The sequence below is a fragment of the Bufo gargarizans genome, chromosome 2 (genome assembly GCF_014858855.1).
Source record: "Bufo gargarizans isolate SCDJY-AF-19 chromosome 2, ASM1485885v1, whole genome shotgun sequence".
Taxonomy (NCBI): Eukaryota; Metazoa; Chordata; class Amphibia; order Anura; family Bufonidae; genus Bufo; species Bufo gargarizans.
Genome location: NC_058081.1, coordinates 576,393,760 through 576,421,175, shown reverse-complemented (window position 1 = coordinate 576,421,175; position 27,416 = coordinate 576,393,760). Strand labels below are relative to the sequence as shown.

The 27,416-nt window shown below is 44.1% G+C and overlaps 1 protein-coding gene across 6 annotated transcripts in view; it reads right to left on the bottom strand.

Moving 5' to 3' along the window:
- Window positions 1–14,558: 14,558 nt before the first annotated feature.
- Window positions 14,559–27,416, bottom strand: part of KCNJ1 (potassium inwardly rectifying channel subfamily J member 1) — a 69,672-nt gene continuing 56,814 nt past the window's right edge. For 3 of the 6 annotated variants that reach the window (XM_044281764.1, XM_044281761.1, XM_044281763.1), the window contains exon 2: window positions 14,561–16,498. In XM_044281764.1, the coding sequence (XP_044137699.1) occupies window positions 15,349–16,476 (1,128 nt within the window). In that variant the 5' untranslated portion in view covers window positions 16,477–16,498 and the 3' untranslated portion in view covers window positions 14,561–15,348. Of the gene's footprint in view, window positions 16,499–18,763; window positions 18,853–20,368; window positions 20,503–27,416 lie in introns of those variants that run through there. The other 3 variants (XM_044281759.1, XM_044281765.1, XM_044281762.1) reach the window with 3 other exon arrangements.

The following is a 27,416-nucleotide window of genomic DNA, read 5'->3' as shown; positions in this document are numbered from 1 at the left end:
AGCAGTCTGAGCCCAAAGTCATGCAGCAGTCTCTTCTGCTTTTTGATGACTCTGTTAGCAGGGTTTTCCAGGGCCATCCACCTAGCCCTGCCCCAGAAGTGGAAGAGATTAAGTGCACCGATGCCCAACCACTCAAGATGAGTACATGGGAGGACTATCGCAGCACATCTCAGATGATGACGAAACACAGGTGCCAACTGCTGGGGCTTTCTGCAGTGTGCAGACCGACAAGGTGGGCAGGGGTGGAAGATGATGTGGAGGACAATGAGGTCCTCGACCCCACATGGAATCAAGGTCATGAGTGACCTGTGTAGTTAGGACGACAGGCGGTGGTCGCACAGAGCCACCAGCACGGCAGAAGAGGGAGCCAAAAGCAGAGCAGCCGTCCCCTAGACCAGTGATGGCTAACCTTTGGCACTCCAGATGTGGTAAAACTACAACTCCCAAGATGCGCCCCTTGCTTGGCTGCTCTCATAACTCTATAGAAATAAATGGAGCATGCTGGGAGTCGTAGTTTCACCACAGCTGGAGTGCCAAGGTCAGCCATCACTGCCCTAGACAGTACGCCTGCTACTGCCCACAGCAGCAAGGGACCGAGCACACCAAAGCCAGCTCCAAGGAGTTCCCTGGCGTGGCAGTTCTTCAGACAATGTGCTGACGACAAGACATGGGTGGTTTGCACGCTGTGCAATCAGAGCCTGAAGCATAAACGTTCTAAACCTGAGCACAAACTGCATGACCAGGCATCTAAGTGCAAAGCACGAGCTGCAGTGGAGTAGACACCTCAAAAACCAAGAAAGGTATCTGGCTCCTCCTGCTTCCTCTTCTGCTGCAGTCTCGGCCTCTTCATCCACCTCTGTAGTGACAGTACCACCTGCCACCCTGCAAACAGAGGATCTGCCAGCAACACCACCACCTGGGTCACCAAGCATCTCTACAATGTCCCACGGAAGCGTTCAGCTCTCCATCTCCCAAACACTGGGGCGAAAGAGAAAGTACCCCCCTGCCCAACTGCGATCCTGGGCCCTGAGTGCCAGCATTAAAAAATTACTTGCTTTTGAAATGCTGTCATTTCGTCTGGTGGAGTTTTAAAAGCCTTATGGTGGTGGCTGTCCCACAGTACGTCGTGCCCAGCCGCCACTATTTTTCCAGGCGTGCCATCGCTTCCCTGCACAACCAAGTGGGGGACAAAATCAGGTGTGCACTGCGCAACGCCATCTGTGGCAAGGTGCACCTCACTACGGATACGTGGACCAGTAAGCACGGTCAGGGACGTTATATCTCCCTAACAGCACACTGGGTAAATGCAGTGGCGGCTCTGTCTGAGGCGGATAGAAGTTTTGGCGCATGTCCTTCCACCACCGAGGATTGCAGGACGGTTCAGTTTGCCTCCTGTTACTTCCTCCTCCTACTCCGCTTCCTCCTCCCCCTCATCCGGTCAGCGTAACACCTTCACCACCAACTTCAGCACAGCCAGGGGTAAACGACAGCAGGCAGTTTTAAAATGTATCTGTTTGGGGTGAAAAAACCACACCGCGAAGGAGCTGTGGACGGGCCTTAAACAGACCGATGAGTGGTTGTGCCAGTGAGCCTCAAGCCTGGCCTGGTGTGCGATAATGGGCAAAATCTCGTAGCAGCTCTGGGACTAGCCGGCTTGATGGACATCCCTTGCCTGGCGCATATGCTGAATTTGGTGGTGCAGAGATTGCTTAAAAATTACCCCGATAAGTCAGAGCTGCTGCATAAAGTGCTTTCGGCATTCTCGCCCTGCTGCTGCTCGTCTGTCAGCGCTGCGATGTGCCCACAAGGTGGAACTCCACCTTGCACATGCTGGCCAGACTGCGAGCAGCAGGCGATGGTGGAGTTTCAGCTGCAGCACGCACGGGTGAGTCGCTCTGCGGAACAGCATCACTTCACCACCAATGACTGGGCCTCCATGCGAGACCTGTGTTCCTTGTTGCCATGTTTCGAGTACTCCACCAACATAGCCAGTGCCGATAACGCCGTTCTCAGTGTTACTATCCCATGTCCACCGCTGCCTCAAATTCCTACTCCATATGGACCTCCACTTTTTTTATTTTATGTCATTTCACTAATTTTGTCTGAGAACATCGAAAGTTGATAGAGAAATTATCCAAATGGATGGTGGACGTCACAGGGCAGAAGTTATCTAGTCAACAAAGCGGCAGCAGGGCCTCTCCTGGATAATGTTTACAAATCCAAAATACCCCAGTGACATGCCCTATAATTTTTTATTAATCATTCCAATAACAGGGCATTGTAAGAGTCCTGTATTATTATTTATCGTCACTACCTCCCCGAGTCGAGAGTAGGTAATTGCCGTGTGCCCCCTCCTTTCCTTCAATTCTTCTGCTTTTAATAATTTGTCCCACATTTCCGCTTGATCACAATTAAATTTCATCCATTGATCTTCCTTGGATGTGGTCTCTTTCTCACGCTACTTCTCCAGCGTGGAACCCTAATTCGCTGCTAACCGTGATCAACATGGTAGGCGCAGAAAAGAACATCGAAAGTTGATAGACAAGATATCCAATTGAATCGTGAACATCAGAGACGTGTGACGTGGTTGAGCAGTATTTGTGCACACGCCCACACGAACTGACTGATGGGTCTGCCCCCTGCAACTTCTGGGTCTCCAAATTGGGCACATGGCCTGAGCTTGCCCTTTACACCTTGGAGGTGCAGACCTGCCCTGCAGCCAGTGTATTGTCTGAACGTGTGTTTAGCACGACTGGAGGGGGTTATAACCGGTTATATTGCCCAATGTTTTGGGGTGTACCCTAATAAAAAAAGAAAAATACATTTAAAACTAAAAAGCAGTGTAGGCTACCTCCTCCACCGCCGCTTCCACCTACACCGCCACATCCACAGCCTCCTCAACCTCCTACTCCATATGGAGCTCGTCCTCCTGGATTAAGATTATTATTTTATTTATTTTTTTACGTATTTTATGTTAAGTCATTTTGTTTGCAGAGCACTTGCCATGCTCTTAACCACATTTTGATGCCATTTGCAGCCCTCTAGCCCTTTCCATTACCTTTTTAGAGCCATTTTAGTGCTCAAAAGTTCAGGTCCCTATTGACTTCAATGGGGTTCGGGGTCAAGTTTGGGTCCCGAACTCGAACTTAGTCTAATGTAATAACACAGAGCACAGCAATGACACTGCTGCCTCTTTCATAACTGCAATAAACTTTAGAAAATAGCTGCTGGGGAGGTTCTTATATAGTAAGGGGTAGGCAACTTTCCTATCGGTTGCTAGGGATGTTGCTAAGCTCTGACAAAGCCTTCTCATTGGCCCACAAGCTAGAAGAAGGGAGGGAGCCTATAGATTATGTCCTATTCTTGTCCGCAATTGCGGACAAGAAAAGGCATTTTCTATATAGTTCTGGCAACGTGCGGATCCACAAAATGCGGAAAGCACATTGCCGATGTCTGTGTTTTGCCGATCCGCAAAACGCATACGGACATCTGAATGGAGCCTGACAGGGGGGTGATCAGGGGTTAATAAGTGATGGGGGGGGGGGGGTGTAGTGTGGTGATTAGTGCTACTTACAGAGCTGCCTGTGTCCTTTGGTGGTCGATCCAAGCAAAAGGGACCACCAGATAGGTGGCCACCAGATAGGGACCACCAGGTAGCAGGTATATTAGACGCTGTTAACAAAACAGCGTCTAATATACCTTTTTGGGGTTTAAAAAAATTGCATCTACAGCCTGCCAGCGAATGATCGCTGCTGGCAGGCTGTAGATCAACTTCTCAGCTTGGCGTTGCTGTGAACGCGCGCCTCTCGCGAGATGACGTGCTGATGCGTCTAGGAGGAATAACCCGGCCGCCCGCAGGACGCATCCCTGCGTTAGGCGGTCAGGAGGTGGTTAAAAAAAATAAAATTAAATATTAGTCCATATGTCCTCTGGTATTAACGGTACAAAGAATTGTGTTGGGAGCTTCATGGCATGGACTTCCATGCCTGAGCACCTGCACGCAAGCCTTACATCAACGAGCACAATGCCAGGTGTCAGATGGAGTGGTGTAAAGCACCCCCTTCCCCTGGACTGGAGCAGTAGAAACGTGTCCTTTTGGAGTGATGAATCACACTTCTCTATCTAGAAGTCTGATAGATGAGTCTGAGTTTAGCTATTAGAGAAGGTTCCATGCCTGACTGCATTGTCCCAACTGCACAGTCTAGTGTTGGCAGAGTGATAATGCCATGGTGTTGTTTTTCAGGGGTTGGCTTGGGCCCCTTGGTTCCACTGAAGGGAAGTCTTAACGCTTCGGCATGCCCAGACATTGTGGACAATTTTACGCTTTCAACTTTGTGGGAACAGTTTGGGGAAGGCCATTTCCTGTTCCAGCAGTACTGTGCCCCAGTGCAGAGTCTATAAATGCATGGTTGGATGAGTTTGGTGTGGAAAAGGTTGACTGGCCACACAGAGTCCTAATCCCAACTCCATCAAACACCTTTGGGATAAACTAGACTGGATATTGTATCCCAATAGTTTTGTCCATATAGTGTGTGTGTGTGTGTGTGTGTGCATGTGTGTTTTCACATCTGTGACATCTAATCCACTTATTCTTTCTTATTTGTGAAAGATTATGCTTGGTTTTGATTGAGGGATGTACCGGGCCATATCAGGCCAGTTTCCACACTTCCTGCTTTAGGCAACTATAGACCAGGGTCAATAGAATAATGGTATATACATGTGAACTGTACTATACATCTTTTATGGGTATGGGTGGTTTTAAAGATCTACCTTTTGAAGGTTCTGTTTGAGTGACTCCATCTGTGATATTGCAATGTGTAGCTCAATCTATTCATTCTGAAGCTGTTCTTGAATTTATAGTCCTCCTTTTCCAAGGTGTCTGAGTTTTCCATCTTCTTGGCATCTTTGAATAATCATAATTGCTGGTGTGGAACACATTATATTGGCAGATGCATGCTTACTGTGCTCTTGAGATATTATCATTCTTGACCTCATCAAGTTACCAGCTAATTTTTAACATCCCAATATATTTTGCTATTAAAGGGGCATTCCAGCACATTAATAAATGATCCTCAGTGGTACACGGCTCCATTCTGCACTGCATATCCTGTTTCTGTTCTCGGAAATGTTGGGGATTCCCACTCGGCCAATCACTTGCTGCAGCAATGACTTTCTTCAGCCAATAATCGTCTGTCTGAGCAGCATTCTCAGCCCTTTACAGCCTTGTTGCGAACAGGAGCAGAAAATGGAGTGCAGCAGGGACACAGGGGTTGGTAAGGCGAGTGTAAGCAGTTTTATTGTTTGACCAGGTGAAGGACAATAGGAATCATTTTTAATGTGCTGGAATAACCCATGAAGTTGATTACCAGATTTTCTTGCTCTATAATGTACAGAGAGCTGTCATACTTTATTCTTTTTTCATTCAGCTCTGTTATGTTAGTGGGTTTCCTTCCATGAACTGCTCACTTCAGGTCCTTCCACAACATTTCTAAAAGATAAGGATCCGCACTTTTTGACTTGGCCATTACAAAATTCTATTCTCTTAACTATTCTTTGGTAAAACGTGTGTGCTATGGCTCTCGTCTTGCTGCTTTATGCATGTTCTCTTGAGATTTGGCTTATGGACAGATGTTCTTACATTTTCCTTTTTATAATTTACTGGTATAATTCAGAATTTACTGTTCCATTAATAATGATAAAATGAGAAATAACTAAATAGTTTACAAGTCTCTTTTGGGGATTTGAACTTGATACCTTCTATATGGAAGGGAGAAAACGTGCTTCTAGGCTATAGACCTACCATGTTGAGGAGAATAGTGTTTTTTTTCTATGCATAGAATACCAATACATATTACTGGTTTGTTTACAGTCAATTTATTATTCTGGCTTTTCCAGGTGATATTGAGCAAACTGCAGATGAGAAGCAATGTTATTTTTGGAGAGCAGAGGTTTTCTCCTTGCTATCCTGGCCATCCACACCATTGTTTTTCAGTGTTGTCGTGATGGTGGACTCATGAACATTAACCTTAGCTAATTGTGAGAAAATCTTTTTGTTCCTTAGAGGTTTCATCAGTTCCTTTTGTAACCTCATGATCATGGACTATTACACGCTTTGCTCTTTTAATGATCTTTGTTGGTCGACCACTCCTGGGGAGTGTAATAATGGTCTTGAATTTCCTCCATTTGTGCACAGTCTGTCTGACCTGTGAATTAGTGGAGTGAATTCTCCTCATGATAAATTCCCCCCTACGTACCCAGCCCGTAGCCGAAGATGCCCTCCTGAATTCCTCAGGACAGCAATACCGATGAATACTGTGGTGAGACACAGCTAAATGGCTCCCTGCTTTTCCTCTTCAGGCTACTAGAAATCCTATACCTGACCTATAAGGGCCACATATGAACAACTACAGCGCCTATTAGAAAAATGTGTATGCCCTGAAATAATCATTAATTGATATAAAAATTGATCTTTATTAGTATCACATAAAAAAAATACATTCTATAGTTGTATTAAAAAGACACATAGAAGTCCACACCGTACAAAAAGGAGGGACACCAGGAAGGAAATTGGCCAGATACAAATGGTAGCAAATATATTGGGGAAACATTGTAATCCATGTAACCAGAGGGGTATTTAAACAACAAATCCCTTATAAAGCCAACAGCTCTTAAGACCAACTAATGCATCGGTGTCCCTAACTTACCCTTACCCTAAGGGACGCTAGGATGGATATTGTGCACGGACTCTAATGATCTCATGTGGATACTCTGACATCCCTGGGCGTTTTGGTATGCACTTGCACTTTATACAGAAGCATTAGTTGGTCTTATGAGCTGTTGGCTTTATAGGGGATTTGTAGATTATTATATATTGCACTAGTACATGTATTACAATTTTTCCCAAATAAATTTGGTACCATTTGTATCTGGCCAATTTCCTTCCAGGTGTACCTCCTTTTTGTACGGTGTGGACTTCTATGTGTCTTTTTAATACAACTATGGAATGTAATGTGTTTTTATTTTTTTTGTGACACTAATAAAGATCCAATTTTATCTCAATTGATGTTTGATTATTTCAGGGCATATGCATTTTTCTAATGGGTCCCTTCAGGCTACTAGGCCTGAAACTTAAGCAGCAGTAGAATCGCGCGGGTGGTCTCCAGGAGATGCAAGCGGTACAATGACCTCATTGTGACCACCGGCTTCGCAAGCATTTCAGGTCAGTATTAAATTGTTTTCACCTAACAATTTGGCTAGGGGGCATTACTGGGGAAACCACGGGGTCATGTCTAAGGCTACTTTCACATCTGCAGAAAAAAACACATACTGGAGAAAGACTCTTCCATTTTGTCTCCATTCATTGTCAATGGGGACAAAACTGAACGGAACATAGTGCACCAGAATGCATTCCATCCTGTTGGGATGCGGATCAAAACAGATCCAGCATGACGCACAATGCAAGTCAATGCTGTCAGATCTGTTTTCTCGGACACCATAGAAAACAGATCCCGCACCCATTGACTTACAATGGTTTTAGTGCCGGATCAGTTATTGCTATTTTAACGATAATACAACCGGATCCGTTTATATGGATGCAGCTTGTTGTATTATCCATAATGAAAGAGTTTTGCCGGATCAGGCAAAAACTTGTATGTAAAAGTAGGCTAAAGCTGGTGACATTACTGGAGATGCTATAAGGCATTACTAGGGGCACTATAGCGTAGGGTTGTTTCAGCTATCGATTTGTCTTTTATCGATACTAGGCTACTGCACAGCCCAGTATCTCAGAATATGAATCGTGCTGCTTTCAGCGTGCGCCATGTTCCCACAGCAACACAGGTAAGAAGGAAGCAGTCTCTCTCTTCTCCCCCCCCCTTGTGCTGCTGCTGCCTCCAATGAGAGCGCGGAAGAGGGGAGGGGCTGGGCTGTGGCCACTGCGCCACCAATGATAACTAACGTTTAATACATTACAAATACAGCTGGCGGCAGAAACACATTTCTGGCACCCTGCCTCTGACAGGGCGCTGCGATCTGCGACAATTAACCCCTCAGGTGCCGCACCTGAGGGGTTAACTGCCGCTGATCGCAGCGCCCTGTCAGAGGTCGGGTGCCGGCAATGTGTTTCTGCCGCCGGCTGTATTTGTATATTAAATGTTAAAGTTGCCCCCCCCTTTCCTCTACAGTATTAAAAACATTGGCGCAGTGCGCCCTCCCCCCACCTCCCCAGTATTAAAATCATTGTTGGCAGTGGCCAGAGTCCCCTCACCTCCGCTCATTGGTGGTAGTGGTAGCTTCTGAACGGAGCCTCAGCAGTGTAATTGCAGGGCTCCGATCGGTTACCATCAGCCAGGATACTAATGAAGCCCTGGCTGCCATGGTAATCTCCCTACTGCTGTGTGTGTACTATGCACAGGGCAGCAGGGAGAGTGTAAGATCCTATTCACCCTAATAGAGCTCTATTAGGGTGAATAGACAAGGGAATAAAAGATCCCAGGTTTTTTTTTTTTTTGTCACCTTGCACTACATACATTACACACTGCTGGTGTCGCCTTGTTCTGCACGTCCATCTTGAAGTCTGGGCTGTAGTCTTTAGCTCCATTGCCACCATGTTTGCTGTGGGGCCTTGGGCAGAATGCCCGCTATCCTTACTATAGCAACCCCCAGAGCTTCCTCGGCTGCAGGGAACTGTATATCTCTTGCAGCCTGCCAAAACAACCAATAAAAAGGTCCTTGCTGTAAGAAACGTAATTTTTTTGTTTAACCGCCTCCGGACCGCCTAACGCAGATGTGCGGTCCGGAGGCGGCAGCCCTGCGCACGACGACGCATATACGCGTCATCTCGCGAGGGCCGGGATTTCCTGTGAACGCCCGCACACAGGCACGCGCGCTCACAGGAACGGAAGGTAAGTGAGTGGATCTCCAGCCTGCCAGCGGCGATCGCTCGCTGGCAGGCTGGAGATCTGATTTTTTTTTTTAACCCCTAACAGGTATATTAGACGCTGTTTTGATAACAGCGTCTAATATACCTCCTACCTGGTCCTCTGGTCCCTTTTGTTAGGATCGACCACCAGAGGACACAGGTAGGTCAGTAAAGTCGCACCCAAACACTACACCCCCCCGTCACTTATTAACCCTTTATGAACCCCTGATCACCCATGATCACCCCATATAAACTCCCTGATCACCCCCCTGTCAGGCTCAGTTCAGACGTCCGTATGATTTTTACGGATCCACGGATACATGGATCGGATCCGCAAAACACATGCGGACGTCTGAATGGAGCCTTACAGGGGGGTGATCAATGACAGGCGGGTGATCACCCATATACACTCCCTGATCACCCCCTGTCATTGATCACCCCCCTGTAAGGCTCCATTCAGACGTCCGCATGTGTTTTGCGGATCCGATCCATGTATCCATGGATCCGTAAAAATCATACGGATGTCTGAATGGAGCCTTACAGGGGGGGGGTGATCAGTGACAGGGGGGGGGTGATCAGTGACAGGGGGGTGATCCAGGAGTCTATATGGGTGATCACCCCCCTGTCATTGATCACCCCCCTGTCATTGATCACCCCCCCCCCCCCCCTGTAAGGCTCCATTTGGACATTTTTTTTGGCCCAAGTTAGCAGAAATTTTTTGTTTTTTTGTTTTTGTTTTTTCTTACAAAGTCTCATATTCCACTAACTTGTGTCAAAAAATAAAATCTCACATGAACTCACCATACCCCTCACGGAATCCAAATGCGTAATAATTTTTAGACATTTATATTCCAGACTTCTTCTCACGCTTTAGGGCCCCTAAAAAGCCAGGGCAGTATAAATACCCCACATGTGACCCCATTTCGGAAAGAAGACACCCCAAGGTATTCCGTGAGGGGCATATTGAGTCCATGAAAGATTGAAATTTTTGTCCTAAGTTAGCGGAAAGTGAGACTTTGTGAGAAAAAAATAAAAAAAATCAATATCCGCTAACTTGTGTAAAAAAAATAAAAATTTCTATGAACTCGCCAGGCCCCTCATTGAATTACCTCGGGGTGTCTTCTTTCCAAAGCGGGGTCACATGTGGGGTATTTATACTGCCCTGGCTTTTTAGGGGCCCGAAAGTGTGAGAAGTCGTCTGGGATCCAAATGTCTAAAAATGCCCTCCTAAAAGGAATTTGGGCACCTTTGCGCATCTAGGCTGCAAAAAAGTGTCACACATCTGGTATCGCCGTACTCAGGAGAAGTTGGGCAATGTGTTTTAGGGTGTCATTTTACATATACCCATGCTGGGTGAGAAAAATATCTTGGTCAAATGCCAACTTTGTATAAAAAAAATGGGAAAAATTATCTTTTGCCAAGATATTTCTCTCACCCAGCATGGTTATATGTAAAATGACACCCCAAAACACATTCCCCAACTTCTCCTGAGTACGGCGATACCAGATGTGTGACACTTTTTTGCAGCCAAGGTGGGCAAAGGGGCACATATTCCAAAGTGCACCTTTCGGATTTCGCAGGCCATTTTTTACAGATTTTGATTGCAAGGTACTTCTCACACATTTGGGCCCCTAAATTGCCAGGGCAGTATAAGTACGCCACAAGTGACCCCATTTTGGAAAGAAGACACCCCAAGGTATTCCGTGAGGGGCACGGCGAGTTCCTAGAATTTTTTATTTTTTGTCACAAGTTAGCGGAAAATGATGATTTTTCATTTTTTTTCTTTTTTCCTTACAAAGTCTCATATTCCACTAACTTGCGACAAAAAATAAAAAATTCTAGGAACTCGCCGTGCCCCTCACGGAATACCTTGGGGTGTCTTCTTTCCAAAATGGGGTCACTTGTGGCGTAGTTATACTGCCCTGGCAATTTAGGGGCCCAAATGTGTGAGAAGTACCTTGCAATCAAAATGTGTAAAAAATGGCCTGCGAAATCCGAAAGGTGCACTTTGGAATATGTGCCCCTGGCCCTTTGCCCACCTTGGCTGCAAAAAAGTGTCACACATCTGATATCGCCGTACTCAGGAGAAGTTGGGGAATGTGTTTTGGGGTGTCATTTTACATATACCCATGCTGGGTGAGAAAAATATCTTGGTCAAATGCCAACTTTGTATAAAAAAATGGGAAAAGTTGTCTTTTTTGCCAAGATATTTCTCTCACCCAGCATGGGTATATGTAAAATGACACCCCAAAACACATTCCCCAACTTCTCCTGAGTACGGCGATACCAGATGTGTGACACTTTTTTGCAGCCAAGGTGGGCAAAGGGGCACATATTCCAAAGTGCACCTTTTGGATTTCACCGGTCATTTTTTACACATTTTGATTGCAAAGTTCTTCTCACACATTTGGGCCCCTAAATTGCCAGGGCAGTATAACTACCCCACAAGTGACCCCATTTTGGAAAGAAGACACCCCAAGGTATTCCGTCAGGGGCATGGCGAGTTCCTAGAATTTTTTATTTTTTGTCGCAAGTTAGTGGAATATGAGACTTTGTAAGAAAAAAATAAAAATAAAAAATCATCATCATTTTCCGCTAACTTGTGACAAAAAATAAAAAGTTCTATGAACTCACTATGCCCATCAGCGAATACCTTAGGGTGTCTACTTTCCGAAATGGGGTCATTTGTGGGGTTTTTCTACTGTTTGGGCATTGTAGAACCTCAGGAAACATGACAGGTGCTCAGAAAGTCAGAGCTGCTTCAAAAAGCGGAAATTCACATTTTTGTACCATAGTTTGTAAACGCTATAACTTTTACCCAAACCATTTTTTATTTTTTTTGCCCAAACATTTTTTTTTTATCAAAGACATGTATAACTATAAATTTAGCGAAAAATTTATATATGGATGTCGTTTTTTTTGCAAAATTTTACAGCTGAAAGTGAAAAATGTCATTTTTTTGCAAAAAAATCGTTACATTTCGATTAATAACAAAAAAGTAAAAATGTCAGCAGCAATAAAATACCACCAAATGAAAGCTCTATTAGTGAGAAGAAAAGGAGGTAAAATTAATTTGGGTGGTAAGTTGCATGACCGAGCGATAAACGGTGAAAGTAGTGTAGTGCCGAAGTGTAAAAAGTGCTCTGGTCATGAAGGGGGTTTCAGCTAGCGGGGCTGAAGTGGTTAAGGAAACAGCAGCAACATTGCTGCGATGCCCGTGCCGTTCACAGTGCGCCATGCGCTGATGACTGGCAGGGAAAAGTCTAAAGTGTATTGGTACACCTTAGACTTTTTCCAGGGAGTAAAATGGCCTGAACAAGCATCTATGACGCTTGTACAGGCCTTATTGCGACCTCTACTTAGGAGTACATCCGAATTTTTGTAAAAACCTGGAGAACGTTTAAGTCCAGGAGAGCCTCTTAAATCATCTAATTAATCATCTACTGTACTGTCCAGTCGCTGATTACACTGTACACATAAAAACAATATAACTTGGCTTAGCATTTGATAAAAATGTGATGGAACATAGATATTCAGATATGAGTTTGCTGCATCACGTTTCATAAATTATTGCATCATCAGTTTTGTAACCTCAATAGTGTAGTGACTAGTAAGGAGGGTGGGTTAGGAAGTGTCAAACAGTTGACGTCACCTTTTAAAGATTGTTGTCAGACCATAAAAAATTTACTTGGCAAAGTCGTAACATTAAAGCCACGTGCCTAATATTGTGCAAGTCTCTATTGTACTACTAGAATAACTTGACATACTTCTGAAGGTGTTCTGTGCTTTCTGGTACCAAGACGTTAGCTGCAGATCCTGAAGTTGCAAAGTAGTTTCTCCCTTGCATCAGACTTCGCTCTGAAGAATTTGGACGCCAAGTTACTACCTTGAACTCTTTGCCTTGCTCCTCAAACCATTCCAGCATTATGGCATGTGGCCTCCTTGAAGGGGTTGTGCTAGGTCTGCAACAATGTTTAGGTAGGTGGTATATGTCAAGGTAACATCCACATAAATGCCACAAAGAACAGCCACAGTTACATTTGATTGTGGACAGGGTTTGTCATGGGCGCACTGACCGGTCTGTGGTTACACAGCAAACTGCAATGCATTGTGGGGGGAATGTATCATGAGGGTAATATTAGAAGTACGTTGTTTGTTAAAATTGCCCCATTCTTAATCCTGACACTTTTTGCGGAACGTCTGCAGACCTATTCATTTCAATGTGGCCGCAAAAGATGCGGACATTGCACTTCCAAGGCCCTGCAAAAAAGATAGCCGGTCCTATTCTTGTCCGCAGCCACAGATAAGAGTAGACATTTCTATCATAGTGCCAGCCTTGAGTGGTCCGCAGAATGCACATGGCCTGTGTCCGTGCTTTGCGGACCGCAAAACACTTGCGGATGTGTGAATGGACCCATGTTTTTGGAACTTTTATTTTCTATACTTTTTTTATTTTTATTTTTTTAAACTATCTACACCCACTTTTCCATCTACTTTTCAAAACTGGAGAGAGTGGTGTAAAAATGTAAAATATTTCAAAAAGTTTGTACAAGTGACCTCAGTCGCACAAGCCCTATTTTTTGCGACTTTTTTGATGTGCAGGGCTTGATAAGTCCCCCTCCCCCCAGCTGTGTGTTCTGTCACCTTTTTTATTTTGGCCAGCAGTAAAATTTTTAGCAATAATTGCTCATCTGTGGGATCAGACAGGCTAGCCATCACTCCCCACATGCATAAATGAGCCTTGGCAGCTATGACGTTTCACCAGTTGTCTCTACCTGGACCACCTTTTGGTAGCTACTAATCTATGCATACTGTAAACGCCCCCACAAGACCTTCAGTTTTGACCACTGAGCCTTTGCAGTGACTTACAGCAGCAGCCATGTGAGTGGAAACGGGATGACATCACTTCCAATGTGGCACTGATGGGAGTCATGGCACTGGTGAGTGACAACATGTCTGCTTAGTTTTTAATTTCAGGTAGGACAACCCCTTTAAAGGGCTTCTGTCAGCCCACTAAACGCATATATATATATATATTTTTTTTTTTGGGGGGGGGGGGGGTACTTATAATCCCTATCCTGCGATATAGCTATACATTATATTATTAAGAATTTTCGTCCTGTAGATATGTCAAAAAACATACTTTTATAATATGCTAATTACCTGTCTACCAGCAAGTAGGGCGTCTACTTGCGGGTAGCAGCCGCAAAAAAATGCCCCCTCCTCCTGTTGATTGACAGGGCCAGCAGCATTTCAAAAATCGCGCGCCTGTGTTGATTCGGCACAGGCACTCTGAGATGAGGAGGCTCGCCTCCTCAGCACTCCCTCAGTGCGCCTGCGCCGATGACTTCTTCTCTTTCGGTGACGTCATCGGCGCAGGCGCACTGAGGGAGTGCTGAGGAGGTGAGACTCCTTATCTCAGAGCGCCTGCACCGAATCGACACAGGCGCACAATTTTTGAAATGCTGACAGGGCCAGCCGGAGTAGGAGATCACTGCTGGCCCTGTCGTCAATCAACAGGAGGAGGGGGCGGTTTTTTGCGGCTGCTACCCGCAAGTAGACGCCCTACTTGCTGGTAGACAGGTAATTAGCATATTATAAAAGTATGTTTTTTGACATATCTACAGGACGAAAATGCTTAATAACATCGCAGGATAGGGATTAGTACCCCAAAAAATAAGTTTAGTGGGGTGACAGAAGCCCTTTAATTCCTTGGCTAATTGTTGTACAGTATGTATAATAGGATAACTGTGCACTAATGCTATCTGTAGATCTGAAAGTATTCTTAATTACCTTTAACTTTTTATGTTAATGGCACTTTTGAAGGGAATTTGTATAAACCAACTAACTGTGTGAAAGGATTTTCTAATCCATTTCTTTATTCTCCTTTCTTTTGTATTTGATCTTCTGAACACACCAGTCAATGCTATAATGATATATCCCTCTAATACAACTGCAGAACTTTGAAATATCAACACAGGAAGATTTTCTTTTTGCAATAAATGGATGCTTTTACTGTAGCATGAAGTAACTGTGAAATGTATAGGACAGCATGGGAAAGAATATATATGGTTTTATATCCTATGTACAAGTTTACTATATGAGCACACTGTGAATGCATCTTTAGACACTATCCACTTTGTGTTCTACTTTGCTATTATTGTGGTAATTATATTAAATATACTTTTTCTATAAAAAAAAAAGTTGGTATAGTTTATTATGCAAGTCGTCCTCGGTAATGACGCACAGCTACGATCATATCAATTTAGGCAACAGATATCTAATAAAACATTTTCAAACTTGACTTGCAACATTTTGCTTTCTCACAGAGAATTTATACTATATTGTCCTTGGGGATTTCTTTTACTTCCTCAAAAACAGATCACCTCCTTTTAAAAAAAAAAAAAAATGTTAAAAATAAACAGCATCTACATTTTCGTTTCATTTGCTTCTGTGGTCTCGGAAATCTCAGTCACAGAAAAGGCTGGGTTATCATAGCCCATCTTAAGCTTGGCTTTGGCGTCCCTTTCATTATAAAGGCAATATGCACAGTGTGGCGTCTCCACCTCGACCGTCTTGCTGAAGTTACTGAAGTCTACACGATACTTGCCTTCCTTGGTTTTTGACACAATAGGTGCAAATCGAAATCCCCAGAGCACTTCTTCTGGAATGTAAGATGTACGGACCTGACAGGTGGCACTTGTTGCCTCCACTGTGCCATCTAAAAAGACAACCAGCTCAAAATCATGTTGTAGTATAGTCTCTGCTGACATCTCAAAGAAGGGGCTGTTTTTGTCAATAACATGGTAGATTGTCAGTGGAGAAACAAAAAAAAGGTTCTCATTTCCGGCATCCACTATAAATTCAATATTTACTTGATCCAGAATGATCGTCTCCCCTTCTGGTGTGAGGGTTGTTTTAAGCAATTTTCCATAAATATGGCTGCCTATGAGAAGACTCTTTCTTAGATTTGCCACTCTAATAAGTAGACACAGCTTTCCTCCTCTCTTACTAATAACTGCATACTTGCTGAAAGTTATAGTCTTGCCTCTCTTCTTTGGTCTCGAGATTTTAGCTAGGATGGCTCCACACATGAAGGAGTTAATAATCACCCCCAAAATTGACTGGGCTATCAGCAGGAATATAGCTGTACCACACTGCTCGGTCACACAACGGAAGCCATAGCCAATGGTCACTTGAGTTTCCAGAGAGAAGAGAAACGAAGAAGTCAGCCCATTAATGTTTTCAACACATGGGGTGTGATTGACAGGAGGGTCAAACTCTGGAAGGTCTTTGTGTAAGTAGGCAACTGCATACCACAGCAAACCAAACAGGAACCAACTCCCCAGAAAGGCTGAAATAAAAATAGTCATTTTGTATCTCCATTTCAAGTCCAGAATAGTGGTCCAGATGTCGGCCAGGAATGCTACCCTGGACTTTTCTTCCACATTCCCAAACTCAATGTTGCATCTTCCATCTTTGGACACCAGTCGTGCCCGGCAACGCCTCTTTACTTTGATGTGGATATTCAGCATCTTCTTCAGGTGATAGAACATAGTGGCATTGAGTAGAAACCACCTGCAATGAGAGCAATTGAGCAATTATTAATGCAGTATATAAACCTCTGTGATAGGTGCCTGAAGTTAAGAGGTGTTCAGTATTGTCGTTCTTTCTGTTTATCCAGAGAACATTTCTATGGACATCCGTAATCTTTTGAGATGGTATCTGACCTTACTGGATCACAGTTGTTTCTTAAAAGTATTTCTTAGCTAACTAATTCTGTTTTGTCTAGTTTATTATAGACTAGAAATCTTCTTGTAGATTTAGCAATTCTGTATTTAATGAAGCAGTTAGTTCTAAGATCATTTCTAAGGTTATAGTTTTACTTCTGCATGTGTCTGTTAACCATTTACTGTACATTTAAATGATTGCAGAGGCAAGTTAATAGTTTTTTAATAATCGTGGTCACATTGATGGGATGGAGTCTTTGTTTACTTAACATTTTCCTGCCTGTCATAAAACAAGTAACTGTTCAGGTAAAAATGTATAGTTTTGCCAAGTACGATGCTTGGCTATTTCCTGCGGTCTCATAGAGACTTGATGTCCGGACACATCCTTAGAGCATCAGGCTATCAGGATGGGAACTTGGAATCCCTGTTCTCTGGATCAGTGTAAGGGAGTGTGGGGGGGGGGGGACCCCAGTAGTCAGACACCGACAGATCAGGTAGTTATTCCCTATCCTGGCATTTGGCACAACCCCTTTTAAACTACACTGCGAGTTCGGAAATGAAAGCTTCTCCCATGACAGATTTCAATGGTGACTACTTTCTGTGCTTACCTCCAAGATACTGTATCCCTGTAAGCCCTAAAAACTTTAGGCCACAGGCACATGAGACACTGTCAGTTGTTCATGACCATTTTTCAACCATTTGTGCATCCATTTTCTGGTTGTCTGGCTGCTTTTAAAGGCCGTTAAAATTGATGTATTTCATTGGCTTTTTTTTTTTTTTTTTTTTTTTTTTTTTTTAATATAAAATCCCAACCACTGCAGTATACATAATGGCCCTCATCAGTAATAACATCCCTCATAGTGGCACCCAATGCCCCCATAGTGGTCCTCAGCTGTAATGTTTGTTGTTTTCAGAAAAAAAAACAAAAAAAAAATACTCCCTTCATCCCAGAATGACCGTGTTACGTCACCACACTGAGTGCAGGTACTTCGACAGATGCGTTTTTTTTTTTTTCCCTCCCTAAAAGGCCATATTGTACTAGTGTGCCTGTTTTTAATTGCTGTTAGATTTCTGCAATCCTGTCTAAGCAGCAGTTAGAAATGGTCCCATTGATTAAAGTGGGGTCCGTCTGGCTGTGAAAATGGCAAAAACTATGACCTATGCTTTTTTTTTTTTTTTTTTTTTTTTTTTTTTTTTTTTTGCTGCGATTCACTGGACATAAAAAAAAAAAAAAAAAAATAGTGAATCGCCCCATAGACTGCAATAGTTCTGAAAATGTCCGCGTGACAGACATTGAAAAAACGGCCATCACACGGCCAGTCGTGTGCATGTAGTCTTAGGCATATCCTTATATTAACCCTTACTATACTTAATCTACTAATTGGCTCCTGTACTTATATAGGATGCACAAGCATGGCGTTACTACCAGTACTTCCAGTTCATAATTAAACAGACCTGTAACTATGCACCTAGTGGCAAAATATCAGACTGCAACATTTTACCTGCTCCTATGGCTGGTAGTTAAAGGGGTTGTCTGAGATTCTGATATTGATGATGTATCCTCTGTCTCACGGCACCATCATTGATCAGCAGTTTGAAGAGTCCGCGGCGCTGCGGTGAGCACCACGGCCTTTTCCTAGACCATTGACATAATGTCCACATATATAAAGTGGCCTGGGCACAACTCTGTCCCATTCAAGTGAATAGGGCTGAGCTGCAATACCAAGCACAGCTACTATCTAATGGACAGTTCTGAACTTTGTAAACTGAGGCGGCTGTGGCGCTCACTGGAATGCTGCGGCCTCAAACAACCGAACCGGCCGATCTGATATTAATTACCCATCTTGAGGAGAGAAGTCAATATCAGAATCTCGTAAAACCCATTTATTGCCCCCCCCCCCCCCCCCCTCCCGTGCTGGCACAGATGGCACAAGCCTAGTGGGATTCTGCACACAAGACATGTTTTGCCATCTTCTATGTTTTGCCGTTGGAGCATATAAAGTGACATATATTCTTCTATTGGTCTTAATATGCTTAATTAAACTATACCATTATCACCCCTCGCTGCCTTTCCTTTACTTATAAAAAGTGTTTTTATCAATATGCAGATTACCTTACTTTGTGCCCAAGGGGCTGTCCCTCATTCAGTTCTGTGCCCAGCCGCGCCCCAACTGCCGTCCAACTCATTAGTATTTACTGCACTGGGCTTTTTTTTTTCCCCCGACGCGGCGAAATCCCGCGCATGCCCAGTACTGTCTTCCTGGCATCAGCTTCATCTTGTCTCTCCGTGCCTGCGCCGGAAAAGGTCCCCGGCACCCTCCAGCTCCAGTAGAAGATAGCTGTGAAATCCCGCGCATGCCCAGTACTAAGAGAAAAAAAAGCGCCAAGTGCAGTGAATACTAATGAGCTGGGCGGCACTAGGAGACGGCAGTTGGGGCGCAGCTGGGCACAGAACTTAATGAGGGACAGCCCCTTGGGCACAAAGTAAGGTAATTTGCATATTGATACATTTTTTTATTTTTTATTTTTTTTAAGGAAAGGCAGCGAGGGGTGATAATGGTATAGTTTGATTAGGCATATTAAGACCAATAGAAGAATGTCACTTTATATGCTCTTGTGAAAGGTCAGTGTCACTTTTTAAAGAAGCACTCCAGGTGTTTTCTTTTCTTTCCCATACAGTGCACAATAGACCAATATGGCAGGAAAGATTTTTCTTACAGTATATACTTTATTTAGGGAAAACATTTATTTATGGTAGAAAACTTTGGCTGAAATGTCCCTTAGCAGTGCTTTCTCAAATAAGTGTTGCTAAGGGACATCGGTCTTTCATCAGCATAGTACTTGAGGGGAAAAGCGTGTCTTATACAGCAAAATAAATACGGCAAATAGGCCTGGAGTGGCGCTTCTGCCTGGCTGTCATACCAGACCCGAGATCCTCCTTTCAGTGATTAGACTAGGCTGCTGTAAGAAGGCGGTAGTCTCTCCTAAGGCCTGTTAGTGACCTCCGTAAAAAGGCATTTTAATGTGTTGCAGCCACTAGACTCTTAAAGGGGTTGTCCAGGTTCAGAGCTTTTTCATCCAGACAGCCCCTCTGAGATGAGCATCGGTGCATTTCATGCTCTGATGCTCTCCCTTGCTCTTCTCGGTTGTTTTTCATTCGATCAGGTGACATACCAGGTCTCTGCTAGGCAGAGGCTTCCACCTAGCAGTGTTCCCGGTGATGTCACGGCACTAATGGGTGGGCTTTAGTGCTGCCTTAGCCTGTAAAATGGCTAGAGCAGCACTAAACCACGCCCATTAGCTTAAACAAAAAAGCCCTTGCCCTGTGCTGTATCGGCATCCGGGCATGAAATTCTCCTTTGTTCATCTAGGAGGCACTGCCTGGGTAAAAAAAGGGGATATGTCTGGATTTATCTCCGGGCAACCCCTTTAGGCCCAAGTGGGGAGAAGAGGCTTCATTCAATTAATTCCACCTGCTAATAAATCTGTTTCCACAAAAATGTGCGTCTCTGCATATCTCCTCCTTTATAATCTCCTGCCTTCAGGTTGAGCAGCATAAAAGGTTTGAATTTTGTGAGTATTCGATAAGCTGTAACAATTGATTGTCCTGTGTTAAATTAAATAAATAAATAGATTTAAAAATTGGTTATTCGTAAAGATACCAAAAAAGACGGACAACACACAGGATTTTTCTGTGAAAAAGAACTGTGTTTCTTACCTGTCAAATCGCTGGCCTGGTGCACTTTTGAGGCCAGTGATTAGCTGCAGCAGAAATATGTTCTCGACGTGACGTCACCTCTGCAGCCAGGTAAACAGAGCCTGAATGGGAGAACCTGAGCAGCGATGCAGGATCTGCCAGATGAGTAAAGCTCAGTTCTTATTTGCAGAAGGATCCCATGTGATGTCTTACAATCCTTTTAAGTGTTTTTAGTATTTTTATTTATTTTTCTCTCCTAGACTTCGACAACCCCTTTAACTACCAAGTACAGAAATCTTGATATCTTGCTTAAACTATATCCTGTAATTATGTGACAAGGTCAGACTTGCTAAATAGCCTAATGATTAACCACATAATGCTGTCCTCGGACAATGAAGGGAACAATGTTAATCATACAGTCAATGGGAACTACATATTGCAAACCTTTTCATTTGTGAAAGGTAAATATGTGATTTCTCAAGCAGTCCTTGAAACGTTTTGGTCTCTTAAACGGGAATGGCAGAGTGTCGTACTAATACAGGAAGCGCAGTGGGTACCAGAGCAACTATGGGGATTGGTGAAGGGGAGTAAAGCTGCTTTATTTTTGACATGTTGTGGCCCTTATATTTTGAACCCCTTAAGGACCCATGACATACATGTACGTCATCTCTGGCCGTGACTTAAGGACCAGAGAAGTACATGTACGTCATGGTGATCGGGTGGGTGCAGGAGCTGCGCTTACCCGATCAGTGGTCCGACAGTCACTGATAGCCGGACCCCTGCTGCATGCGCCGGCATCGGTGAAATCGCCCCTAATCAGCGCATTAACCCCTGCACAGCCGTGGTCAGCGTTAAAAACAAAAAACAAAAAAACTATGGCTCAGAATCTGGAGACACTAAAACATAGCTTTTTTATTTAAAAAAATGCTGTTATTTTGTAGAACTTAAGTAAATAAAAATAAAGTATACATATTGGGTATTGCCGCGTCCTTAACTACCTGCTCTATAAAAAAATATATCACATGACCTAGCCTTTCAGATGACCACTGTAAAAAATAATAATAAACTGTCAAGCCTTTTTTTTTTTTTTTGTCACCTTACATCACAAAACGTGTAATAGCAAGCTTTCACGTACCGGTGACCAGACCACCGGGTCACGTGACAAAGGTTTTCCAAGCCCTTTAGGCCGATTCACCACACGCTGTTACGCCCTACATCGGGCCGTAACTTGAGCATAAATCGCCACCAGAAGCCTGCAAGCTCACCCACACTCTAACACGAAAACTTTCACTGCCACCACCCGTCAGTTAAAAGGTCGATAGGAGACCTTTGAGTGTTCCACTCACAAGCAGACACCCACACAATAGCAAGCCTCACTGAAAAACACACAGCCCCAGACTGCACACACACTCTTCATGGAGCTAACAGGTTCTTAAGGTTACGAGAGACGGTACTTGGTTACAAAAAATGATTAACAAGAGACGTACATAAATAACAATGTGAACGCATTCCACCCGCACTGAATCAAGACCCATTCATTTCTATGGGGCTGTGCACATGAGCTGTGATTTTCACGCATCACTTGTGCGTTGCGTGAAAATCGCAGCATGCTCTATATTCTGCGTTTTTCATGCAAAGCAGGCACCATAGAAGTGAATGGGGCCATGTGAAAATCGCAAGCAAGTGCGGATGCGGTGCGATTTTTTTCATGCATGGTTGCTAGGTGACGATCGGGCTGGGGACCTGATCTGTATTATTTTCCCTTATAACATGGTTATAAGGGAAAATAATAGCATTCTGAATACAGAATGCAAAGTAAAATAGTGATGGAGGGGTTAAAAATAAACATTAACTCAGAGTCCACTTGATTGCGTAGTTGAGGATCTCTGTCTTCTGTAATGTTGAGCTGCCGGCTAAGGACCTGTGGTGACGTCACATCACATGGTCCCTCACCATGGTGATGAACCATGTGATTGGACCATGTGATGAGCACAGTGACGTCACCACAGGTGTTTTGCCAGGTCCTGAAGATAGAACAGAGACCGGCAGCTAATTTACTTAGCATTCTGTATTAAGAATGTTATTATTTTCCCTTATAAAATCTACACAACACCTAACCCAAACCTGAACTTCAGTGATGAAGTCCGGGTTTGGGTCTGTGTACCAAACATGGCGATTTTTCTCACACTCGTGCAAAATGCATTATAAACGCTTTGCACTCGCGTTGACAAATCGTGCATTTTACCGCAACACACCCGCATCTTATCGGACCCTCACACGCCACGCTTGTGTGAAAGAGGCCTAATACTTAACATTTGTGTGGTAAAAGTGCTTTGTTGTTTAAAACTGAAACAAACAAGCCAAAAAAGGTCATATTTGGTATTGTCGCATCCGTAACAACCTGCTCTATAAAAATGCCACATGATCTAACCTGTCAGATGAATGTTGTAAATAACATAAAATAAAAACTGTGCCAAAACAGCTTTTTTTTATTTTATTTTTTTATGTACCCTAAAATAGTACCAACAACTGCCACCTTATCCTGTAGTTTCCAAAATAGGGTCACTTTTTGGGAGTTTCTACTCTAGGGGTGCATCAGGGGGGCTTCAAATGGGACATGGTGTCAAAAAAACAGTCCAGCAAAATCTTCCTTCCAAAAACAATATAGCATTCCTTTCCTTCTGCGCAATGCAGTGTGCCTGTACAGTTTACGACCACATATGGGGTGTTTCTGTAAACTACAGAATCGGGGCAATAAATATTGAGTTTTTTTTTTTAGTTTTTTTTTGGGGGGGGGGGGGGGGGTTTGCCCTTGCTTTATTAGTGGAAAAAATGATTAAAATGGAAAATCTGCCAAAAAAGTGAAATTCTGAAATTTCATCTTCATTTTCCATTAATTCTTGTGGAACACCTAAAGGGTAAACAAAGTTTATAAAATCTGTTTTGAATACCTTGAGGGGTGTAGTTTTTAAAATGGGGTCATTTTTGGGTGGTTTCTATTAGCCTCACAAAGTGACTTCAGACCTGAACTGGTCCTTTTTTTAAAAGTGGGTTTTGGAAATATTTCTGAAAAATTTCAAGATTTGCTTCTAAACTTCTAAGCCTTGTAACGTCCCCCAAAAATAAAATTGCATTCACAAAATGATCCAAACATGTAGTAGACATATGGGAAATGTAAAGTAATAACTATTTTTGGAGTTATTACTATCTATTATAAAAGTTGAGAAATTGAAATTTGCTAATTTTTAACATTTTTGGTAAATTTGGTATTTATTTATTTTTTATAAATTTAAAATGTTTTACTCAATTTTACCACTGTCACGAAGTACAATATGTGACGAGAAAACAATCTCAGAATGGCCTGGATAAGTAAAAGCATTTTAAAGTTATCACCACATAAAGAGACACATGTCAGATTTGCAAAAAATGGCCTGGTCCTTAAAGTGAAATATGGCAGGGTCCTTAAGGGGTTATAGAAATAAATACCGTAAAACTCTCGTTTTAACCCATTCTACACCAGGCCAGTTTTCACCTTCCTGCCCAGGCCATTTTTTGCTAATCTGATGTGTCACTTTGTGGTAATAATTTTGGAACTCTTAATTATCCAAGTATGCTGAGATAGCTTTCTCATGACAACATTGTACTTCGTGACTTGAGCCAATATATTTCCCCTTTTTATTTATAATTTAAATTAAAATCCAAAATTTATAGTCCTCTCCTCATTGTGATACCTCATAAAATAGTTATTTTACATTTCCTATATGTCTACTTTATGTTGGCATCATTTTGTAAATATTTATTTATTTTTTGGAGGGGTGTTGGATAGATTAGAATTTTAGATGCAATTTTTTTATTTAATTTTTTAAAGAAAATTTCCCAAACCTGCTTTTTAAAGGACCAGTTCAGTTATGAAGTCCCTTTGTGGGGCTTACATAAATGACCACATTTTAGAAACTACACCCCAAGTTATTCAAATAGGAGTTTGCAAACTTTGTTAATTCTTGTAGAACACCTAAAGAGTTAAAGGAAAATAGTGGAGAGATTTCAAAATGTCACTTTTTTTTTTTTTTTTTTTGCAGGTTTTCCATTTTAATTGAATTTTTATATATATATTTTTTCTGTATGACAGCAAGGGTTAACAGTAGAGTTGAGCGAACACCTGGATGTTCGGGTTCGAGAAGTTCGGCCGAACTTCCCGGAAAGTCAATGGGGACCCGAACTTTTCGGCACTAAAACGGCTGTAAAACAGCCCAGGAAAGGGCTAGAGGGCTGCAAAAGGCAGCAACATGTAGGTAAATCCCCTGCAAACAAATGTGGATAGGGAAATGAATTAAAATAAAAATTAAATAAATAAAAATTAACCAAAATCAATTGGAGAGGGGTCCCATAGCAGAGAATCTGGCTTCCCGTCACCCACCACTGGAACAGTCCATTCTCAGATATTTAGGCCCCGGCACCCAGGCAGAGGAGAGAGGTCCCGTAACAGAGAATCTGGCTTCATGTCAGCAGAGAATCAGTCTGCATGTCATAGCAGAGAATCAGGCTTCACGTCACCCACCACTGCAACAGTCCATTTTCATAAATTTAGGCCCAGCACCCAGGCAGAGGAGAGAGGTCCCGTAACAGAGAATCTGGCTTCATGTCAGCAGAGAATCAGTCTTCATATCATAGCAGAGAATCAGGCTTCACGTCACCCACCACTGCAACAGTCCATTTTCATAAATTTAGGCCCAGCACCCAGGCAGAGGAGAGAGGTCCCGTAACAGACAATCTGGCTTCATGTCAGCAGAGAATTAGTCTGCATGTCATAGCAGAGAATGAGGCTTCACGTCAGCCACCACTGCAACAGTCCATTGGCATATATTTAGGCCCTGGCACCCAGACAGAGGAGAGGTTCATTCAACTTTGGGTAGCCTCGCAATATAATGGTAAAATGAAAATAAAAATAGGATTGAATGAGGAAGTGCCCTGGAGTCCAATAATATATGGTTATGGGGAGGTAGTTAATGTCTAATCTGGACAAGGGACGGACAGGTCCTGTGGGATCCATGCCTGGTTCATTTTTATGAACGTCAGCTTGTCCACATTGGCTGTAGACAGGCGGCTGCGTTTGTCTGTAATGACGCCCCCTGCTGTGCTGAATACACGTTCAGACAAAACGCTGGCTGCCGGGCAGGCCAGCACCTCCAAGGCATAAAAGGCTAGCTCTGGCCACGTGGACAATTTAGAGACCCAGAAGTTGAATGCGGCCGAACCATCAGTCAGTACGTGGAGGGGTGTGCACACGTACTGTTCCACCATGTTAGTGAAATGTTGCCTCCTGCTAACACGTTGCGTATCAGGTGGTGGTGCAGTTAGCTGTGGCGTGTTGACAAAAGTTTTCCACATCTCTGCCATGCTAACCCTGCCCTCAGAGGAGCTGGCCGTGACACAGCTGCCTTGGCGACCTCTTGCTCCTCCTCTGCCTTGGGCTTCCACTTGTTCCCCTGTGACATTTGGGAATGCTCTCAGTAGCGCGTCTACCAACGTGCGCTTGTACTCGCGCATCTTCCTATCACGCTCCAGTGCAGGAAGTAAGGTGGGCACATTGTCTTTGTAGCGTGGATCCAGCAGGGTGGCAACCCAGTAGTCCGCACAGGTTAAAATGTGGGCAACTCTGCTGTCGTTGCGCAGGCACTGCAGCATGTAGTCGCTCATGTGTGCCAGGCTGCCCAGGGGTAAGGACAAGCTGTCCTCTGTGGGAGGCGTATCGTCATCGTCCTGCCTTTCCCCCCAGCCACGCACCAGTGATGGACCCGAGCTGCGTTGGGTGCCACCCCGCTGTGACCATTCTTCCTCTTCCTCTTCCTCGGTATTGTAACGGTGTCATCGCCACTGGCCATGTTGGTGGAGTACTCGAAACAGGGCACACAGGTCTCGCATGGAGGCCCAGTCATTGGTGGTGAAGTGGTGCTGTTCTGTAGTGCGACTGACCCGTGCGTGCTGCAGCTGAAACTCCACTATGGCCTGCTGCTGCTCGCACAGTCTGTCCAGCATGTGCAAGGTGGAGTTCCACCTGGTGGGCACGTCGCATATGAGGCGGTGAGCGGGAAGGCCGAAGTTACGCTGTAGCGCAGACAGGCGAGCAGCAGCAGGATGTGAACGCCGGAAGCGCGAACAGACGGCCCGCACTTTATGCAGCAGCTCTGACATGTCAGGGTAGTTGTGAATGAACTTCTGCACCACCAAATTCAGCACATGCGCCAAGCAAGGGATGTGCGTCAAATTGGCTAGTCCCAGAGCTGCAACGAGATTTCGCCCATTATCACACACCACCAGGCCGGGCTTGAGGCTCACCGGCAGCAACCACTCGTCGGTCTGTTGTTCAATACCCCGCCACAACTCCTGTGCGGTGTGGGGCCTGTCCTCCAAACATATGAGTTTCAGAATGGCCTGCTGACGTTTACCCCGGGCTGTGCTGAAGTTGGTGGTGAAGGTGTGTGGCTGACTGGATGAGCAGGTGGAAGAAGAGGAGGAGGAAGCCGAGAAGGAGGAGGTGGCAACAGGAGGCAAAGAATGTTGCCCTGCGATCCTTGGCGGCGGAAGGACGTGCGCCAAACAGCTCTCCGCCTGGGGCCCAGCTGCCACTACATTTACCCAGTGTGCAGTTAGGGAGATATAGCGTCCCTGGCCGTGCTTACTGGTCCACGTATCTGTGGTTAGTTGGACCTTGCCACAGATGGCGTTGCGCAGTGCACACTTGATTTTATCGGATACTTGGTTGTGCAGGGAAGGCACGGCTCTCTTGGAGAAGTAGTGGCTGCTGGGAACAACATACTGTGGGACAGCAAGCGACATGAGCTGTTTGAAGCTGTCTGTGTCCACCAGCCTAAATGACAGCATTTCATAGGCCAGTAGTTTAGAAATGCTGGCATTCAGGGCCAGGGATCGAGGGTGGCTAGGTGGGAATTTACGCTTTCTATCAAATGTTTGTGAGATGGAGAGCTGAACGCTGGCGTGTGACATGGTTGAGACGCTTGGTGACGGAGGTGGTGGTGGTGGTGTTGGTGGTACATCCCCTGTTTGCTGG